The 21,315-nt window shown below is 44.7% G+C and overlaps 1 protein-coding gene across 1 annotated transcript in view; it reads right to left on the reverse strand.

The window, feature by feature from the left end:
* Nucleotides 1-21,315, reverse strand: part of PLCH2 (phospholipase C eta 2) — a 358,008-nt gene that overhangs the window by 44,887 nt on the left and 291,806 nt on the right. Inside the window, exons 8-11 of the mRNA XM_019541274.1 lie at nucleotides 12,269-12,472; nucleotides 11,011-11,131; nucleotides 7,899-8,070; nucleotides 3,479-3,586 (exon numbers count right to left, since the gene is read on the reverse strand). Coding sequence (XP_019396819.1) covers nucleotides 3,479-3,586; nucleotides 7,899-8,070; nucleotides 11,011-11,131; nucleotides 12,269-12,472 — 605 coding nt within the window. The remainder of the gene's footprint in view (nucleotides 1-3,478; nucleotides 3,587-7,898; nucleotides 8,071-11,010; nucleotides 11,132-12,268; nucleotides 12,473-21,315) is intronic.

Raw genomic sequence — 21,315 nt, forward strand, 5'->3', positions numbered from 1 at the left:
TTCACAGTAGATACGCAAGCACGTGGCGTCCTACATTTAGGTGTTAATTCTAAAGCGGAACTAGATTACCTGAAGTCACAAAGTGAAATTACTTGAACAAATTCACAGAAAAAAAGATCTGCTTGAAAGGAACCCAAACTGATCAACAACAAAAGCTACTCAAGTGGCACATGCTTTGTTACCAAATCATTGATGTGCTGCCTGGAAATAACTAATATTGAGATGGCTCCCCCTGCACGTTTGACTAACACTTGCTACATTTCGCAGTGTTCATTTATGAAAATAGGCTGATATATTTCAGCCTGGTGAATGGACCAAGCCATTTCCAAGGCACTTCAATTTGTTGTGACTGTGTGTGGAAAGGCTGACTACAACAGAGTGTATCTTTTGTACATCAAGTCTGATGGAATTGCCAAGGACAGCACCAATTTGCCATGTGGAAGCTTGATTCTGCACCCACGGCGGATGCAGAATCCAACTGAATGGAATGAGGGAGCAGCTGGAGAGTCGGGACTTAAACATTACAAAGGTAGTACTAAATTGCATCTTCCTATCCAGTTCTCCCATGAAGGCTACAGCATATTTAGGGGAAAGGGGAATAAAAGGAATGAAGACAGAAAATCAGGGCTCTCGTTTCTATTCATGCCATTTAATGTGGGTGATTCACAAGTTTGGATCTTTAAAAATGGCAGAAGAAAAAGCAGACAGTGTTTTCTTAATGAGCCTTAGAATGTCCTGATTAATTCCCCTGGGAAACAAGCTGTTGTTTACTGTGCTCCCTGAAGGCTCCTCTAAAGTGAGCGGCGTCTAGCAAATCTGGAATCCCAGACATCAGTGAAAGCCAGACCGAGACAAATCGCCAGGTAACAAAGGGAGAGAGGCAGCACCTATGCAGGATTTCCTGAAAGAAATGCATCTAGCCATAAACTGTAGCAGGGAAAGCAGAAACACTCCAAAAGGAAAAACAATTCTCCTTCTAACATCCATCTCTCCACCCATCTGATCTGCAAGCAGAACATAAATTTCATCTTCTGTCACTGAAGAGCTTGCTTGTGATCTGTTTGGAAGAAGACCTGAGTCAAAGTTCATTTGCAAGCCTCAAAAACCCTCCTTTACCTAAGTATTGGGGTGTTTATCTGAACCTTTTCCAATCAGATGAGACTGGAAATCCTACAAGAACAGGCCCATCATTTTCCCAGGTTTCCTGGTTCCAGCTGGGCTGTGAGAACAGTCCCCTTGCTGCCCTCTGGTACCTGGAGCACTCTGTTAAACCCAGGGAATGCAGACAAAGGTGTGCAGAAAATGCGAGAACAGCAAGTCTGAGGAAGTTTGCCTGTCACAACAAAAGGTACAGTTCACGTTTCTGGTTGTAGTTTGCAGATGGGGAATGTCCCATTGGATCTCAATTCATCCAGTTTCCCCATCTCTAGCTGCTCCACATATCCAGTTATAACACAGGTGGGTCACACTTCAAACATGCATATGTGGGACTTGTAGTAGCATTTGCAGTACCCTCACACAAGGTATCCCCCCCGCTCGAAATGGTCATTCCTTGGTAACATGACTGACCCCACATAGTTAAAGCCCAGTGGGCTCAACACTACCACCACCTGGGTGTACAGTACCTTCCACTTTGAACAGAAGCAATGTCAGGCAGAGAGAAAGCAAGATAAAAAACCATAAGAGTAAAGTGTCAACACATCAGAGCTCAACATTAAGTAAAAATATCTAAAAACTATGATAAAAACATAACCAAACATGTTCTCCTCTTTAAGACAGACTTTGAGATTCTCCATTGCTAGACTAGCTTAGCTCTAAAAAGATGTTTCTTTTCTAGTCCTAAAACAAAAGATTGTATCCATAATATAAGAGAAGGAAACAGTCAGAAACAGGGACAAAAGAGAGGTTTGCAAATGTAATCTTCGTTTCAGGCAATCTGATTTATGTTATTAAAAGTTTCTGCTTTATCTTTTATATTAAGTTTCCCTAAACTATGGTACCAAACTTGCTATGTGCTGGAAGATTAAACTGTCAGAAGAATTTTACTTTTAAAAGGCAAGAAGAAATAAGGTGTTTTTCAGGCTGAAGCACGCAGAGACAAATAGCTTCTTCCCCCCACCCCTTTAACACCTTTGTGCAGCTGAAGCAAGCTAAACACAGCATTCAGCAAGCCAACCACTGCTCGCTATAAACAACTGCTCAGCTGGGAAAACATATTCCACAGAGATGACCCAGTTTGATGTGGGTAGGCATTGAAGCGTGCAGTTTTGTCGAATACTTTACCATACAGCACACCACAGCATCAAGGAACCCATAGGAGACATTTTTTATTTTATACACACAGAAAAAACAGCTGGGAAAAAGCCACAGGCTGCTGTTACCTGCAGCAATTTACCATTGATTAATTGCTGGAAGCCCTTTTTGCAATCTACTCTCTCACACACACAGTGTTAAGTGTTTAGTAAAATATACACAGCAAATATATACGTTTGTGTCTGCACACATATGGCAAGCTTGCTGCATGTGTCTGAGTATATTTAATAAATGCAATGGATACAGACAGACCCATCTTTATGTAAGTGCTCCCACCGGCAGCTCTCACAGACTTAAGGAGATGAAGTTGCACAGCATTTCTGAAAATCAGGGCACATACAATGACTATACACACATACACACACATGCTTGCTCTCTCTCTCCCCCCTGGTTTTAAAGAAAGACAGCACAAAAACCCCAAATTAACTTTTTGGGGATGCAGATGCTCAGCACCTCTAGGACAAAAAAAAAAAATCATCAGGCCTGTACAAGTTACATCTGCTCCAATGGCTGGTTGAAACTTTCTGATTGAATTAAATTTGGTCAAAATCTTCTGTTAAATCACAGCCAAATTCTTTGAACCCTGCTCACTTGGCTTCCTGTAAAGCAGAGAGTAAAAATTGGGTCTCCCAGGCCATTACCCTAACCACAAGTCAACTTCTTCCTTCCTTCTCTCCTTCCCACACATACATTGACATTTCAACATTTCTGGACTCAAACTATCAGGTTTTGATATGGAGAGAGAGACATATTAACCTAATTCGATGTCATGAAAGCACATCAAAGGTTCTCTTTTCATTTCTTTTCTTTAAAATAAGGAATGCTTCACGAATGTGTGTGTCATCCTTGCACAGGGACCATGCTAATCTTCTCTGTATTGTTCCAATTTTAGTAGATGTGCTGCCGAAGCTGTTTTCATGTCAATAAAACCAAGGTTCCCTGAAGAGGCTGTGAAGTAGAATGGTCATCTTCCAGCAAGCTCTATTGGTACCCACCCCCAATCTCTACAAGATGTATTTTCAAAACACAACCACACATTGAGCTTAGGTTAGATCCATTACCTAGAACCCACATTCCCATTCCAGAAGGCGCACACACCCAGTCCCCTGGCATTCATCCCACTGTGATCAACCAGTGCTCACATACAAATGGTCATTTTACTTACATCTCCATTCATGAGTTTGCAATCATCATCAATCTCATCAGCACTGTCCTCATCAGACACTTCTCCTTCCTCTGCATCCTCACTAATATTGGCTGGAAGTTTCTTTCCCTGGAAGTTGAAAAGATAAAGCAGGCAGCTCAGTATGTGTCTCTTGGTTCAATGTGTAGAAAGTGGTTACGTACAATGGGAAACATCAGAAAGACTTAGAGTGCTTGGGGATTATGACAGTACTCCGTATAGAGCTGAGTTCTTCAGAATAAATGTAACTTGGGTTCAGTTAAGGAGGTCAAGCAAGACTCTCAAAATTAAGTAAGAAGTCTCTACTCTGGGAGTGCAGAAAGCTTTCTGCCACCATACTCTTTTTTGCTTTGTATCCATTTGGGTTATCCTACTAGCTGGCTGAGTTCACAGGAGAAAAATAATCAGTAAAAAAATTACTTCCTGTCTATTGAGACAACTGATCCTCTGAGCCAGAGACACAGCCCCCAGCTGCTACCACCATTCCACCTGTGAGCTGAGGAGTGGTGAACAATTTTGAAAGTCTGGCCTATGGTGCTCAGACTGAGACATCCCGCAATAGCTTTCTCCTGACTTGAAGGAAGAGGAATCTCTAGCTGCATTTTCTTTTCAGTCCATGGACGAGTAAGATTTCATTCCATTTAAAAGGGCAGTTGCCAATATTTGCCAGCATTAAAGCAAACTAGACATATGCAATTAAGTCAATTAATTTGCAAAACCCTAACAGAGGCTCTTTGACCGGTGTGCAGATGTTTGGATCACCTAAAACACGGTAGGAGCATTGACAGTACAACCCAGTGCATACATAGCACACAGCAGCTCTGCCTCCTCAGCATTTCTGACCTCATCCCAGAGCCTGGGGAAAAGAATTCACATGAAAATGTTCTTTTTACGAGCATAATTGCTATTAGCTGCCGTGCAATTATTTCTGACAATGTACATTTATATCTTTACGGAATCAGAGTTGGACGAGTAGATTGTGTCCATTTCTGGATCACTGTGGGGTGAAGCACTGGGTTTGGGTTCAATATCATTCTGTTACTATGACAGTCCACCCCCTGCAGAGAGCCATGCGTCATGTGGGAATCCTTGCATCTCCTTCCTATGGTGTGGGGTCAGAAGTGTCAGATGATGGGGTGGATGGAAGTGTGCCATAAAACCAAGTTGCCCCAAACTGCAGAAGCCTGGCACAAGTTTTGCTGTTCTGTATTAAGTCTAAGCCAAGTGGCCATCCTGATTCAGATAACAGCAGACTATAATCTATATCACAGTTCATCTGGTCAAGGCACTTCCCTGGCAGAGTTCATCCACAATATACACAACATGTCTCTTGTGTTTTGTCCTGTGTTATTTTAGTTTCACATATTCTAATTTTGTTTAAAAAACCTTTAAAAACATTTCTGACATTTCCACTTCTCCCTCAATATATTAGCCATAAACTGTAAAAGCAGCTGAAACATTTCTTGCTAGTGGGCATCTTGAAAGTGAGAAGATTTGAATCAAGATAAAGATCTAATGGACGCTAACGACTTTGAGATTCACCTACTGCAGGTCTCCTGGAGATGCTAGCGCTTACATCGTAAAAGAACTTGAACTCATGCAGAATAAAAGGCTTAAAAGAAATGCTAAGCATCTCTAAACCATGGAACTAGCTGAGGGATATGGCAGGCAACCTGGGTATAATATAAGGTTTTAGAGAGATTTTAATTAACTAACAGTTGTAAAGGCATTTGGGTTCCCTGGATAAAAGAGGTGTTAAAATGTATTATTATCCTGCAGTGAAGAGAAGGGAAAGCTGGCAGAAGGGAGTGGAGAAGGATGCAGGGTGGCATTAATATTTAAATCTCTGCAAATAGAAGTTTCTAGAGATACTTCATTCAACACCACTTAAAATGATGCAGCTTAGAGCCCAGAAAAAAGCACTTCTATGTAGCCTCTCTAGACGTTGTTACAATTGACTTCTCAACCTTATAAATCCAGCAACACATATGGAAATTAGGAGCCATTTTGTTTTTTCAATTAGAGCTTTTCCAGTGCAGTGCAATAGCAGATGGTTTGGGCAGCACAACTGGCGCCTCCTGCCAATCCTCGCTGGCTTCTCACCAAGCTCCAACCAGCTACCTGCAAGACACACGGGTAACAGGCACCCACTCTCCAGCAGGTTACCACAACAGCTAAGCACAGAGGTGAACACACCAGGTGACAGAGAACTGGACCTGCCCTCCCCCACAAAAAATTTGAGCTGCATCACACATGGCTTAGACTGAGTCTGCACAGAGACCCTGGGGTTTAGCCCCAGTCAAACACCGTTATTTATTTAGACATGTGAAAACCAACTCTGACGAGTTACTACTGCAAGATGCGTAAGGAAGACTCAGTTACAACAAATCTGGCTTTGAGCTGCATTAGGATTCTTGTATGAATGTCACCTTCAACCATTGAGGGGCCACTGCTGTGCACACAGTCATCCACAGATGAGGTCCCACAGATGTGCTTTATGTTCACTCACCAGGACTGGTGGTGAGGAAGAGAAAATCAGTTCTAGATTGGGCAAGTCACTAGCCTTGAGTCCTCAGCAGGTTAGCGAGAGTCAGGACCTGCCTCCAGAGGCCTTGACTTCCAGCCTCTTGTTTTACTATCACTTCAAGTGCAAACCTTCCCCCAAATGAAGACTTAGGACTGAAATAGCATCATGACAAATCACTAATGCAAGGCAGCAAAGGCTCATTCAAAGGATATTCAGTTCTCTTCTGGCAACCCTAGATACCCAGGGCTCCCACAAGCTCCAGGTGTGAAATGCAAGCTGTGATCCCCTGTGCTCCAATGCAGCCATGAGAGGTGTCAAATTAGTCCCTTTCACCTGGACTGTCAGCACCAAAGCCTGAGTTCTGGCCATGTCCAAACCCAACAAGACACGCTTTCCAGACAAACAAACATTTCAGAGAAGAAACAGGCTGAGATTTCACGTTGGTATATAGATTATTGAACCAGCAGGTAACCTGGGTTATGAAGCAGTTACATTTTTCTTTATTTAATAGATCCTGGACTGGAAAGAGTAAAGAATAGCTTCTTTCTCATGTCACCCAGAGTACCATGCCTGTCAGTTGGGAGCATATCCCTCTTGATATGTCATTAGCATTAATGACAGCTCCATGCTCCACCCACAAACAAGCAGCAGAGACATCAACCAAAGAAGTGGTACAAGAAAACAATCCTCCAAACTCTTTGTTACAATACTCTGCAATGTGGGCAGGTGTACTAAACCAGGCTCCTAAATAAAACAGCCTTGTCATCTCTCATTTATTTCCCATCTCATACCAAAGTATGCCCAGAGGCCCTGGAATCAACATCACAAACTAACGTCCTGAAAAATGTTAGCTTATAGAAAACACACAAACACAAAGGCGACATTTTCCAATTCATGGGAGATCACCTAGAAGCCTGTAGGTTTTCAACAGCTGCAAAATAAATTCAGAAAGGACCAAGCTAACAGTGAAACCCTGTCAGATATATTTCTATTAACTTGGGTTTGAAATAGAATTTCCTAGCTGAGCTAAATGGAAGGTGCTCATTAAATTATCTCTTCCTTCCCATAATATCAGGAACAATAAACAATACAAGGACAGCAGCAGACAGGCCACCAGTCACAGACCCAAGGCAACAGGAGAGCTCAGCGAAATGGCGTGATAAAGCTGATGAAGCACGCTCACATCCCTGTTTCATTAACAGCATTTTACACCTCTCTTACTGGGGGAAAAAGACTGAATTCTGAACATTCAAAAGGATATTCACAAAATTTCAGGAAATATCACATTTTAGCTACTGTGGTACTGTGAGGGGAAAACCGTTTACCCAGATCTGCACTAAAACCTGTTCTTCAGGCTTCCTTATATATTGTCATAGGCATTTTTCAAACTGCTTGTATAGCTGACAAGCCCTTTGCACAAAGCTCGCTGCTAAAACTATTTCAGTCTCCGCTTCTCTAAACACAAGCACAAGGGCTGCCAGCACTGGACTCCTCTCTCCAGTCAGATGGTCGTAAATCCATTCTAGTTACTGACGGTCTCAGCTACAGGCCGGAGTAGTATCACATGAACAAGGTGCTCCTGGTCTCTTGGCTGTCCCATGTATGAGGACCCTCTCCTGCAAGGTGCTGAGAATTTCTTTCCATTCAAATCCTGCCGCAGAATCTAAAGAGATCCAAATGCGTACGAACGGGCACTTGGTCTGATGAGAGGAACCAGAACCCTAAACTGAATTCTCAGTGCTCTGATGTCTGGATTACCTGTAATGATTTGGGTAAGTGAGGCTGTAATGTTTTAAAACTAGAGAGCTCTTATATAATCACCACAGAGGAAATCACAAGAGCAAAATAAAGCAGGACTTTTTTTTTTTTTTTTACCTTAACTAATATCTTCCCTTTAAGACTCTCTGGGGAAGGCAGTTTGGTGGGATCTTCATTGTGCACTGAAGACAGATCTAGCTTGTCTCCTAGGATTTCAATAAGATACTGAGCCATCTTCTTCTGCTGGATGACGCTGCAGTGGTTCTCTATAGATAAAATAACAGGGTACCTGGAAGAGACATAAGCTGCATGTCAGCTGCATATTCAGCTGCTATCACACTGATGAAGAAAGAGCTACTTGTCTCTACAGTTCACAGTCTCACCAGAGCTACATGTCCAAAGGGGCTGGTTCGGGTGCGCAGAGAACGGAGTGTGTCCCCCACTGCTGACCCCAAAATGAGCGAGCTATTTTAAGTCAGGGAGTATTTCTATCTATCCCTGCACCCCGCTTCGACACATCTCTCAATATCCTACCTTTCTTTACGCTGTATGGGCACATACAGCCCTGGTCTCCATTGCCCCCTCTCTTCTTGCTTCATGGAAAGCTGGCACATTCCACCACCAATAAATGCTGTATATCTAAAGCCTTCAGACCCCTTTCACTCCAGGCTCTCCTGTCCTTCCTCACCCATATTGCTCAGTTGAATTGAACTGCACAGGACCCAGGAACATGTACCATCTTCCAGAAGGGAAACCTGCTATATTAAGTCGTTTGGGGAAAGACCCTGGTCAGAGAAAGTGTAGGGTCATGCAACATTCCCATCGGCACCTGTCATTTAGTAGCTTCTAAGAGACAACATGGCTCTTTGCAATGGGTCTCATTTTATACAAATCATCAAAAAAGCAAATGGATTCTCTCCTCCCCTTTCCACTCCCCATTTATCTGATGCCCTGACATGAGTAGTTTTATATCTACTATTCATATTATCTCTACCAGCTCACCATTCATTGTCTGATGAGTTGTAAGCAGCTCACTGACAAACACATGGCCAACACCTAACAGTACATCAATATATTCATGATTAGGGCAATTTTCCAGGCCCATTTTTAAATAAACAACTACTCTTCTCAAGGTGGGCTATTCAGAGGTGATAAAGAGCAAGATGAAAAGTCTCATAAAAATGTTGGCAGCTAGAGAAATGCACAGATATCCATAGGTCTTATAATCAGACACTTCACTATATAAATGGAAAGTAGGCAGATCAGGGCCAAAAATATTTGCTGTTTTATAATAAGTCAATAATTTTGGAGTGTCTTTGAGAGACATGGTTCCCCTAACAGAGGAAATGATCCAAAGCTCACTGACATCACGAGTCTTACTATTGACTCCAATGGACCAAGTCTAGAGTTCTTTCAGTTTTCCCCACCCTGGAAACTGGATCAGGAGTTTAGGATCTGAAAAGTTTAATTCAGGATTGCTTCTTCTGATAACATTGCACCAAAAAGGGGACAGTACTGTGCCTGTATGACATGGATACAATAGTAGATGGGCTGCATGGATTAATCTGGTGAAAGCTGAGCTCAGCGTGTAAAATTTAGGTCTAGATGAGCATTTGATAAATGTCCCTTAAGAAACTAACACACAAAAGGTGGGACTGCTGCCAAACCCATTCATTTTCAAGGTCTGACAACCTTGGCAAAATCCTGTAAGAGCACACCTCAAAAGCAATCAGTTTCTAGATTTACTGTTTATTTTTAGCAGCTATTTCTGGTTTCTACAGGCTGAGGGCAACAAATCACACTCATCCAGGTGGGTTCACAGAACTCCAACGCTCAGGTGAGCTGATCAGCACTGTACATAATCCCGAGACAGCAGGACTCTGGTTAGCTTACTAGTGGTGCTGGTCTGGGAGGAGTACAGACCCTGATATACAAATGTCATTTTGGTAAGTGTGAATTCTGGAATGTGGTACAAGAGGTAAGATAGAGGTGTCTGCAGTGTCCTGTGGATCTCTACATCTCTGTGTTATAAAGAGAAACTTCATTTTTAACTGGGCAAAACACATAAGATAGAAACCACCCATTAAGCTGAGGAAAGAGCTTTCACCAAAAGCTTGCTTTTTGCCTTTGATTTGAGATAGTTACTACTATCTCAGGGAAGTTGCCCTGATTTGGAAAACTTCACTAAGTTCCAATACCTCTGTTTTCCTGTAGCACCAAAACAAGTGGCAATGCTTACTAAATAAAATACAATTTAACTTAACAATTAATAGCAATGTTATCCCTGTTTGCCTCCAGAAGAGATGGCACTGCTGTGTAGAAAGTTTAAGACTGGGCAGATACCAAAGACCCAGGCCTGGACTTCCACACAAGGGTAGCAGTGAGTGTCCCAACCACTGGAGGGAGATGTGATGACCACACCATATCCCCAACCCCACCAAACACGCACATGGGCAGTGAACACTTAATTGACACACCCAGCCACAGGAGAGCCATTGCAACCATGCTTCAAAGAATGGGAAGCAGCAGCAGACCTTTGCCTTCACAGCATCACTTATGGCGCCATGTGACTAGCTGCTCTGCCCTTTGTTATTACTAATGCCAACAGAAAGGACACCTAACAGATATGTAAATAAAAAATTCAAACTCCCCTTCACTGGTGCTGAAGGTTATTTGTACTGACAGTTACAGGTTGCTTCTCTCCTTTCCTCCCCCCCTTTTATAATTCTCTGGTCATCTGAGCACTACTGCACTGAGACAAACACCATTTCCCTTGAACAGGCTGTGCCTCCTGCACCTGAGCTGCTCCTTCCCCCTAAACCTTTGCTGCCTGACTAGCCTCTGTCTTCTGGGCATGGGCTGGAGCCAAGTGCTCGACAGTGACCTTGGTGCCATGCACACTCAGAGCCACGTGGCTGAGCTGTCAGCTATCTGCTAATAATACTCATTGTCAGAAAATGTTAGACTCTCTGTCTTTCAGAGATGAGAACAAGTACAGACGCACGGCAATCTACTGATTCCCGCCTCCCTCAATCATCCTCGCCTTATTACTTCTGTGCCCGAGTTCTCCCTGCAGTAAATCAACATATGAATGCTTGTCTGGCTTATGCAGAACTAGGTCAGCTTTGGATGTCACTGCCTCTGCATAGGATCTGCCTAAACAGCCGTTCCAGCATATCATGGATCAATTGGGAGATGCCAGGGGGGAGTAGAAAGGATGGATACATACTCATTCTTGATGAAGGCGTATTTGTTGATGGTTTCAATCACATCTTTGAAGAGTATCTTGGAGGTCAGGGTGTATCCGTGGTGGACAATTGGTTCGCCATCTGGCCCATCCCAGCAGTCAACTGTGAAGGAGAAACAAAACTCTCATTTAAGCTGAGAACTCAGTATCAGAGCATAAACAGACAGATCTCAGCCAGAATCATTCCCACAGAGAGGAAAGGTGGAGGTTTTCCTGGTATGTGGCACTGATTTCACTTTGTAACAGCACAATCACCCTTTATGCAAACTTTTTCCTGCCATGAGTGACTCTGAGCTACCATGCTGGGAAAAATGCCCAAAACCTGCAGCTTCCTGTGGTGCTCCAGCTTCAATGCCTGCCTAGCATGGGTTTGTGCCAACCCCTATGTGCGTCTCCTTGCACTTGGCTCAACAGCTTTCCTCTGCAGGCACTTGCTGGCCATGAAGCTCCGTTGTGAACAGATGACTCAGAAAGCACTGGCTGAAAAAGCTTCAAGCAAGAAGGATGTTCTTTTATGAGCATGCAGGAGTTGTATCTTCATGTGAAAAGATACAGCACTAAAGCACAAAACTCCCATTTGGATTCAAAATGATAAGAAACAGAGATGTTAGCTGAGCTCTTTAGGACAACACCAAAGCCAACATCTCACCCTCCTGTGAACTCTCCCATCCTTACACTTGCTTACATCTACATTTCCACTTGTTACTTCATTGCTCTGAGTACATGCAACCACTTTCATGGGCCTCAACCTGCTCAGCCTGCAATAACGATCTTTTGGAGATTGTGGACTCCAGACCAGCAGACTCTGGGACGTATTTCCCAGCATAGATAAAGGCTTAGAAACAGTCAACATTTTCCACAACAAGACCCCTTTTTCATTCAGAGTGCAGCTAGCCATCCGAATCTCTCCCACTTAGCAACACATTCGCAAAACCCTGGTAAGTGTGTATACCAATGGCCTCTGATAGATGAAAACTTTTCTCTTCTCCTTCATAAGATAAATTCCAACTTTTTGCAAGAATGAACAACACTTTTCTCTTCCTCTTTTTTATCCCTGTATTCTGGAAAACATTGTAGCAATGAGGCCAAGATTAGGGATGTAACTGCAACCTTATTTTGCTGGACTGTATGTTAAGCCTTTCCCTCCACTCAGCAGTCATGAGCCTTCCCTTCAGAGATGAGATAACACAAACTCCAGAGCTTCCCAGTCACCACACAACTATTCCCTGTTGATCTTTACCTTCCACACAGCGACAGCCGGACTGCAGCACCCAGGAGTACATGTCCACTCTGGACTGAGACATCAGCTGATCCCCCATGAGGTAGGTGTTATGTGAAGAGGTGATGAAGTAGTGGCTTAACGGCTGAGACATGTCCTGATTCACCTGGTAGTGTTCTGGGTTGAAGATATCCCCTGAAGGGCTCCGCATGTAATTGGTGAAGCCTGGAGGGGCAGAAGATCAAAACACATGCACACCAGAGTCTAACACCAGAATGCATTGCTCTGAGCTGTTCTGTACCTACCTTTAACAACTTTCCTTTGCTCAACAGATTTACTGCCCTCTTCCCCTCTTCAAGTGATTATTTCATTTACATAACGGAGTTAAACAAAAGTATTTGTTCTGCCTGTTAGTTATCTTAGGCTGCATCGGCTTCTCTCTCAGACCTGAAGAAGGCTGCTTTGTGCCCAAAAGCTTGTCTAACATCTCACCCAACTATACAGTTTGTTCACTAAAAGATACGGCCAAACAAACCAGCTGTCCTGTGGTGATGAGTTCCACTGCCTAATTACATGTTGTGTTAAAACAGCTTCCTTCCCATGCACTTGCCCCCTTGCTGCTTTGTTTGCCTTTTGATGAGAGTTTATTGGTAAGTTTGTTCACCAGGAAGCTGCCAGCTGCCACATTTTCTCAGTCTTCCCAAAGTGGCCCAAAATGATATGAAAATTCCCCCATGAGGCCTCAAAACACACTTTATTTCCATGACTTACTGACTTAGCATTCAGGCTGATAGCAAGTTGCTGTAATTAGGATTCAAACAAATATTTATTTATAATTTACCAAGAAAAATAAATGAAGAGCGTTGTACAAATATTTCTCTCCTTGTCCATGATAATTGGGAACACATGATAAATAATCAACATGTTCCACACTTGAAATAAGCAAAATTAGATCAAAACTCCTTTGTATGCTGGTAACATTCAACACCGTTACAATGTACATATCAAGTCCAGTTTTTCTGCTTTTTCATACTGCAAATGATAAGCAACTCATACTACCTACCATATCAAGATTGCTAGACTGATCTGAAGCCAGGAAGGCGGAAGGGGAAGACATTTCTAAATAAACATGCTGTGATCACAGATTATCCATTTTATAACAATATAACCCGGGTTGTACACTGAGGTAATATTAAGTGTTAAAAATGCATCGCTTCAAACATTCTAAGAATGAAATTTCCTGTATATTCCATCTCCTTTTATAATAATCATTTGGGGAATGAACAACTGGTATATTACTACCCTGCTAGCCCAGCCTTGCAGAACTGGAAGAATTGCACAAAAATTTATCAACGCCCCAAAAAGCCACTGACCATGAGAAAAATGACTTACTTCCCCTCATCAAAACAGAGACTCCTTTGGTGGAAGCTAATTCTAATTCTACAGGCAGAGCAAAATTTCAGTTCATTTGGTAATATGTGTTTAAGTGACTGATTTGGGTAATGAGAAATCTAAGGTTCTGATTGTAGGTGTAACAACTGTATTCATATTCCAGCAGCAACTATAGTACATCAAATGTTGACCAAAGAAGAAGGCAAAGAAAAAAGGGTATAGACCTCACAAATGTCAACATCTGATTCATCAACAGCATGAATCAATTTCTCAGTGGGATTTTTTTCTGGCATGTCAGTGGCATGATAGAATTTGTCTCAAAATGATGGATAGTCCTGGCAGGGTGTACACTGGTTGCACTTCTCTTCACCCCAAATATTGTTCATGTAAGTGAACACTATGGCTACTGACAGACATTCAATAAAAGGTGTGCACAGCACTGGTGCAATTGTGGGATCGGAAATCAGATCCCAATTGCACCCTATTGCTGGTAAAGGGGGAGTCTGGAACCATGATCTCAGGTTCCCCCTGCACTGGAAAGTAGCAAGCCAGGTGCCCAGTCCTCCCACTGTGCCAGTCAGCTGACACTCCCAGCAAGGGGACTGCACTGAAACCAAGGGCTCTGATGCACTCCTGCAGCTGCGAGCACTGATCCGCTGACACTTCCAGCCATGGGAGCATGCCAGAGCCAAGGGATCTGCGGCTGGGAGTGCCAATCAGCTGACCAGAGCTCCCAGCCATGGGAGCACACCAGAGAGAAGGGCTCCAACACACTTCCAAGGCTGAAAGCACTGATCAGCTGGTTGATCAGCACTGCCCAAACACTCAGTTTAAGGTGGGATGGGAAACGGCCACAAAGTTTTACACATATTTTGTGTAATAACTTTGTGGCTTATTCCCCATTTTATCACCTCATTAACTGGTTAATCACACTTTAAGTGTAATGTCTACCAGGGAGAGGCCTGTGTATTTATGGTAAACACAGATCAATTTCTGCTTTTGATATATCATGGATAAACAGTTGGTTGTTTTATTTACTGAAATAAATAAATAAAAATAAAACAATCAGAAAAGCAGGGAGAAGCAGGATTTGTTTGGTAATGTTTTTTATTGAGCCAACTATATCTGGGGTGTCCAGCCCATGGGGCTGAATGATCTTGCTCATGGGTCTCAGACTGACCCCACATGCCACATATGGGGCTGGTCTGACACAAGGGTAGGACCTGGTGCCACAGGCACTGCTTGCAGCACAGGGAGTCAGTCTGCAATGTGAGCTGCATGCAGCACCTGTGCCAATCCAATCCTGCCCACTGGCTTTGGGGTAGTCTGGATCAGGATCTGCCACAGCCACTGTGCAGGGCTATCTGGTGGGGCACTACATGCAGCATACACCCTGTGCTGGCCCCTTGAACTATGAGTAGTGCCCACAGGACAAGGTCTGCTCATATGCTGTGTATGCTGCATGTAGCGCCCCACCAGAACCAGTGCTCAGAGTCAGTCTTGTGGGGTGCCACAAGCAGTGCACACCCCACCCCATGCTAGGCCCCTGGGCCACAGGCAGTGTTTGCCATGCCAGGTACAGCCCATGTGCCTGCAGCACAAGTCCAGAAGTGGGACTGGCACATGCTGCCTGTGGCACAGGGGGCCAGCATGGGAAGTGTGCAGCATGCGGTGCCCCACTGGACCAGCCCTGCCTACTGACTCTGGCATGGCCAGATCTGGCCCAGAAATCCTCATCTAGCTCACAGGGCTGAATTAGTTTGACACCCCTGAATTATACAGACCTGAGGAAGGGCAATTTGTGCTCAAAAGCTTGTATATAGTCTGTCTCAACTATATAATCCAAAAAAAAATATTACCAAATCTATTTCAGATGTCCTGAAAGACATGCCTTGAATACCATGAGAAAATTCAGCAGCAAAAGTGGAATGTACGGATACTAAAGCTATGCTGGAGTGACAGCATATAAAAAGACTGGAATCAGGTTGGAGAGTAATTCTCCCACAGGTCACTGGCTCTGATCCTGCCCAGGTAAGCTGCTACCTCTAAGCACGTATTACAACACTCTTGTGAGCAAAGATCATTTTCCTGTGACATGTGTGCACAGCACCTACAGCACCAGAAGCCTACAGGTTGTTTTTTTTCACCTAATGTCATAAAGCCCTGGACCCAAAGCGCTACTTTAATACAAAAAAAAATTGCTGCCAGGTGAAGAGAAGGTTTGAACTTAGACTGAACTTACATGTAGCTAGACAAAACTCCTGCAACAAAACCAGAAGCTACATCAAACGAGTCTGGCTCCATTTACAAAACTAACCCAAATGATCTCCTCCCAAACTCTAAGATTAGTTTCTGTCATTGGCTCTCTCTCAGCATCCATAAGACTCAATAAGCAGGTAAGTAACCTTCAGTATGTGCACCAATCATTTTCTGCCTTCTACTAAGCTACCGAGATGGATCTACAGAAATTCAGTGGCCTCAGTTTCTCTAGCTAAGGTACTGGATTGAGAAGTGACAGGCAGCGCAACTTGGAGTTACAGAGATCTTAACTACTGATGTTTCAGGAATCTGAACCTCACAGGGGCCACCTGGCGTTTTCACAAACTGACACTATTCTCCACTGTGCATCTGGGGAAGGGGCTTGTCGCTCTTTGGCAAACTCATCCTCAAGTTCTTGTGGCTAACAAACCTGGGCCCAGACCCAGGAGGGCTTGCTGCACATCTGCAAGCCATCACTCTGCCCCAATATTCCTTTTACTTTTCAGTGAAAACTTCTAAATCTGCTCAGTTCCCTGCTGCTCTGTTTGGTCTGGATATTTTCTAATCTTCACAACTGCTGGTGCTGCCGTTTGACTTTGTGTCTGTACTTGGGCTGTGACAGATTTGTCAATTTTGTTGCTGTAACCTTCCTGGCAACCAGCCCTGAAATGCATCTTTACATTCACCTTGAAGCCCATATACAACCCTCCACACACGTACCCAAGCAAAGAGAACACACTGTCACATAGCCTGTGGGAGATGGTTTGTGGAAGTACTGTTGTCCTGTTTAAAGAGAAAGGCAGCCAAAAGCTTGGAATCTCTCCTGGTTGTCGTCTACATTTCCCTGCATGGCCACAAGTTTGAGGGACAGGCATCCTATCCTTACCTCAAGTGGACATAATCCCACATGGCAAAATATCTGGCACCATCAGCAGCCCCCAGTCAGGCATTCCTTACTGAAAGCACATTGCAGGCCAGAAGCAATAGCTAGAAGACGGCGGTCAGGGAGCATACATTTGTCCAAACTCAATAAAATCCATTTGCATTCTGTGCATAAGGACAGAGGTAAAAGTTCCGAGTCTTTTTGCCATAGGATACATGGTTTTTCTCACTGGTGCCACTTGCACTTCCACCACAGTGGTGAGAGGGGCTTTCTGGCTAGTGAACCTATGACTATGTGCATAACTTTGCCATTCCCCAACATGGGAAGGAGTAGAAGAGCTGCCTGGGGTATGGTCTTAAATATAGACAAGCTCTAGTGCCATGTCCAGCCTGAAAAGAGGAAATTTCTCCTCTCTCCTTCAACTCCCTGGAGATCCTTAGCCTAGCTGGTTTGGCTGTGTCCTGGTTCCTGGATCTGACCTCCTGTATGAGGGCTCTGGTAAGCAATATTACTTTGAATTCACCTAAGCACCGTCTTCATGCACACATGTATTGTAGACCTGGCATAGTGCCACTCTTCAGGGTGATGCTCAGACATGGCAGATGAAGAATTCATTTTGAAAAGTGGCAGACTCTTTGCTGATGGAGCAGACTCCTCACCTTGAAGGACTTGGCACCAGAAGATCGTACTTTTTCAGAATTAGGGAGCTTGAGTGGAGGATGGGGGGGGGAAGTCAGGGAAAGCTTATTTTTCCCTGCAGTTGAGGAAGTGCTGCCCATGTGTTCAATGGGGGCCTGTACGTATGCATAGCCACCCCCATTTCGACACACCTCTCCTCACTCATGCACCCAGGACACACTGACATACTGAACCTCAGCTTCCATCCCAAGTGTCCTATAAAACCTTTTCATTCATTTCCACTGAAAACTTGAAGTTCTTCATTCCTTTTGGGTCTTAACAGCTGTTGACAGTATTGATGCCTTTATTCACTGGGATCTCAGCTTTGTTACAATCATTCCCCTGGCATCTTGCTCATTATTCCATAAACAAAGCAGTGTCTATATAAAGACGTTGCCAAGCTCCTAAATGCATTAGAGTGCTCACTTCTCTAACTCAGTGACAGATTGATGTATTGTTTCACTAGAGCTACGCGTGGAGAGGGGAAAAAAAAAATCAAACCACAACTCTCTGAATCAGTCTTGCAATATTGGCCTTCAAGCTGCAATGAACTCGGGCACAAATTACTGCAAAAAGCCTCTTTAGGAAGGTTCTTACAGGCTTCACAATCCAATTTTGGGCTTTAATTAAGTACATATTAAAACCTGAGCTGTTAAATGTAGGCTGCAACCAAAACTGCTGCAGTTAAAGGCTGAGCAGTTCTAGACTGCTTTGACCTCAACTTAATGCACTCACTGCTAGGAAGGGCCCTAAACCAAAACAGTCCTATAAGCACAACACTTAAGAGTTGTGCTGAATAAGGGCCATGATGCCAGGCTTGCTATAGAGCTCTGGCAATTGATTTGAACCCTGGTGCAGCCCCCGGCATGTCCAGACTTGCACAACTGTAGCCAAAATAAGCCCAGTCTGCCCACCTAAGGCCAGACCAAAAGTAAACACACATTCAACCCTGCAACTCCCCTTTGCTAAAACCAAAGGCAACAAGAAAGCTGAAATGTTTGGATTTCCACCAGGGACCAAACTCAAATATTTACATGTTTGTTTCCCAATGGATTTTTTCCAAAGATATCTGTATATCTTGTTGGGAAGGGCAGCATATCAAATAAATAAATGCATACACACACACACACAGACATATATATAGATCATCTTAGGGCTTGTCCACAACAAAGACATTTTGGAATATAAATTTAAAACAGTAACTATTCAGGAATAACTCCATGTGTAGGAACTTCTATTCCACAATAAATTTGTCTTTATCTGGGTCATCTAAATTCGGTGGTGCTCAACCTTTTTCCCCAGTGGGCTGGATGGTCAGTGCCTGGTCCCTCCATGAGTCATATCTGGTCCATGACCCTGATCTGGTGCCTGGGGTGGGACCAGCAGGGCCCCATCAGCATGGGGAAGGGGGTGCAGCTTGGCACCAATCTGGTCCCATGACGGGGAAGGGGCTTGGCGTAGCCCCAACCCAGTCCTGCAGTTGGAAGGGGCATGGCCTTGCCCTAATTTAGTTGTGAAGGGAGAAGGGGCACAGCTTGGCTCCAGTTCAGTTGTGCAGGGAGAAGGGGACATGGCTTGGCCCTGATGCTTTAACTGTGCAGGGAGAAGGGGGCTTAGCCCAGCCCCATCTGGTTGTGCAGGGGGAGAGGGCATGGGAATTTGGCATGGGGGGGGTGGCAGTATTAATGGCCACTGGTCCCCTGCTGCCAAATTTCCTGACTCATGGGGAACCCCACAGGCTATTGCTCTACAGGCTGCATTTGTTCCATGGGCTGGAGGTTGAGCACCTGTCTTAATCCATTCCCAGAGTGGACTAAGTGAATTCAGAAAAACAGGCCCACATATTCCTTACACTCCAGGGAATTACACAATTATGTGCCCGTGTAATTTTGCTCGTAAAATGTATGACCGCACATAATTGCATAATACCACATAATTCCCCAAGGTGTAGCTGGTGAGAGAGATGGGAAGCACCTGCCTGCAGGAGAAGGGGGAGGGGCATGGGAGTATGTGTGTGGTTTGTGGGTAGGTGTGAGCCCTCTCGCCAAACCCCACCCTACCCCACGGTGCGCATCCTCCGTAACCCTCTGGGTTAAAACCCATGGGGAACATGGCACAGGGGACACAACAGTGGGAGTCTACTACAGACCTCCCACTCAAAGTCCTGAGCTTGACCAGGAGTTCGCCCAGGAACTGGCTGAGCCCGCATGCTCCAGGACCATGGTTGTCATGGGTGACTTCAATTACCCGGACATCTCGTGGAAGGATCACTCAGCAAAATCTGAACAGCCCCAAAGCTACCTCTCAAGCGTGGATGACCTCTACCTGACTCAAGAAGTCTACGGGCCAACGAGAGGCAAAGTAATGCTTGACCTGGTACTGGCTACTGGGGATGACCTAATTGGTGACCTAGTGATCGATGAGAAGCTGGGTGACAGCGACCACGAGCTGATCACCTTCACCATCCGCCGTAAAGCTGGCAAGTCAGTCAGCAACACGGAAGTCCTTGACTTCAGGAAAGCTGACTTTGACAAGCTCAGGAAGCTTGTCAGTGAGGCCCAAAGGGACCATGAGCCCAGGGAGAGGGGAGTTCAAGAAGAGTGGTTGCTCCTCAAGGGAGCGATCCTCAATGCACAAGCTAAGTCTGTTCCATCTCAGAGGAAAGGCAGCAAGAGGGCACAGCAGCCCCCCTGGATCTCCAGGGACCTAGCAGACCTCCTGAGGCTAAAAAGAAAGGCCTACAAAGGATGATGGACAGGATTCACCTCCAAGGAGGATTATTCTGCACTGGTCTGGTTCTGCAGGGAGCAAACCAGGAAAGCTAAGGCTGCAACTGGACTCCAACTAGCTTCGAGCATCAAGGACAATGAAAAGTCCTTTTTCAGATATTTGGGGAGCTGGAGGAAAAGCAAGGGCAACACTGGACCCTTGCTGAACCAGATGGGACAGCTGACAACTGACACCCAGGAAAAAGCCAATCTATTAAATGGGTACTTTGCATCAGTCTTTCATCAGTCCCATGGGATGCCCATGCCCGCTATGGGACAGGGAGGTCCGGGTGAGGGAGATCTCCTGCTCTCCATTAATGCTGACCTTCTGAAGGAACATCTTGAGAAGCTGGATACCTTCAAGTCAGCCCGCCCTGACAATCTACACCCCAGGGTACTCAAGGAGCTGGCGGGCGTCATAGCTCAGCCCCAGGCACGGATTTTTCAAAACTCCTGGTGCTCTGGTGTAGTGCCTGAAGACTGGAAGAAGGCCAATGTAGTGCCTATCTTCAAGAAAGAGAGGAAAGTGGATCCGGCTAACTATAGGCCCATCAGCCTGACTTCTATCCCGGGGAAGATCTTAGAAAGGTTTATTAAAGAGGCCATCCTTAATGGACTGGCTGGCGCCAACATCCTAAGGGATAGCCAGCACAGGTTTGTTGCAGGTAGGTCTTGCTTGACCAACCTCTATGACCAGGTGACCTCTCACCTGGACAAGGGGGAAGAGATTGATGTCATATATCTTGACTTCAAAAAGCCTTCGATCTGGTATCCCATGATCACCTCTTGGCGAAACTGGCCAACTGTGGCCTTGGGTCCACCATGATCCACTGATTGGGAAATTGACTCCATGGTCAGACCCAGAGAGTAGTAATTGATGGAAGTCAATCACCGTGGTGCCCTGTGACCAGTGGGGTCCCTCAAGGCTCTGTCCTTGGACCCATATTGTTCAACAGCTTCATTAATGATGTGGACATTGGAGTCAGGAGTGGACTGGCCAAGTTAGCCAATGACACCAAACTTTGGGGCAAAGCATCTACACCAGAAGACAGGCAGGTGATCCAGGCTGACCTGGACAGGCTCAGCAA

Source organism: Crocodylus porosus, unplaced genomic scaffold (assembly GCF_001723895.1).
Source record: "Crocodylus porosus isolate Cpor-Errol unplaced genomic scaffold, CroPor_comp1, whole genome shotgun sequence".
Classification (NCBI taxonomy): Eukaryota; Metazoa; Chordata; order Crocodylia; family Crocodylidae; genus Crocodylus; species Crocodylus porosus.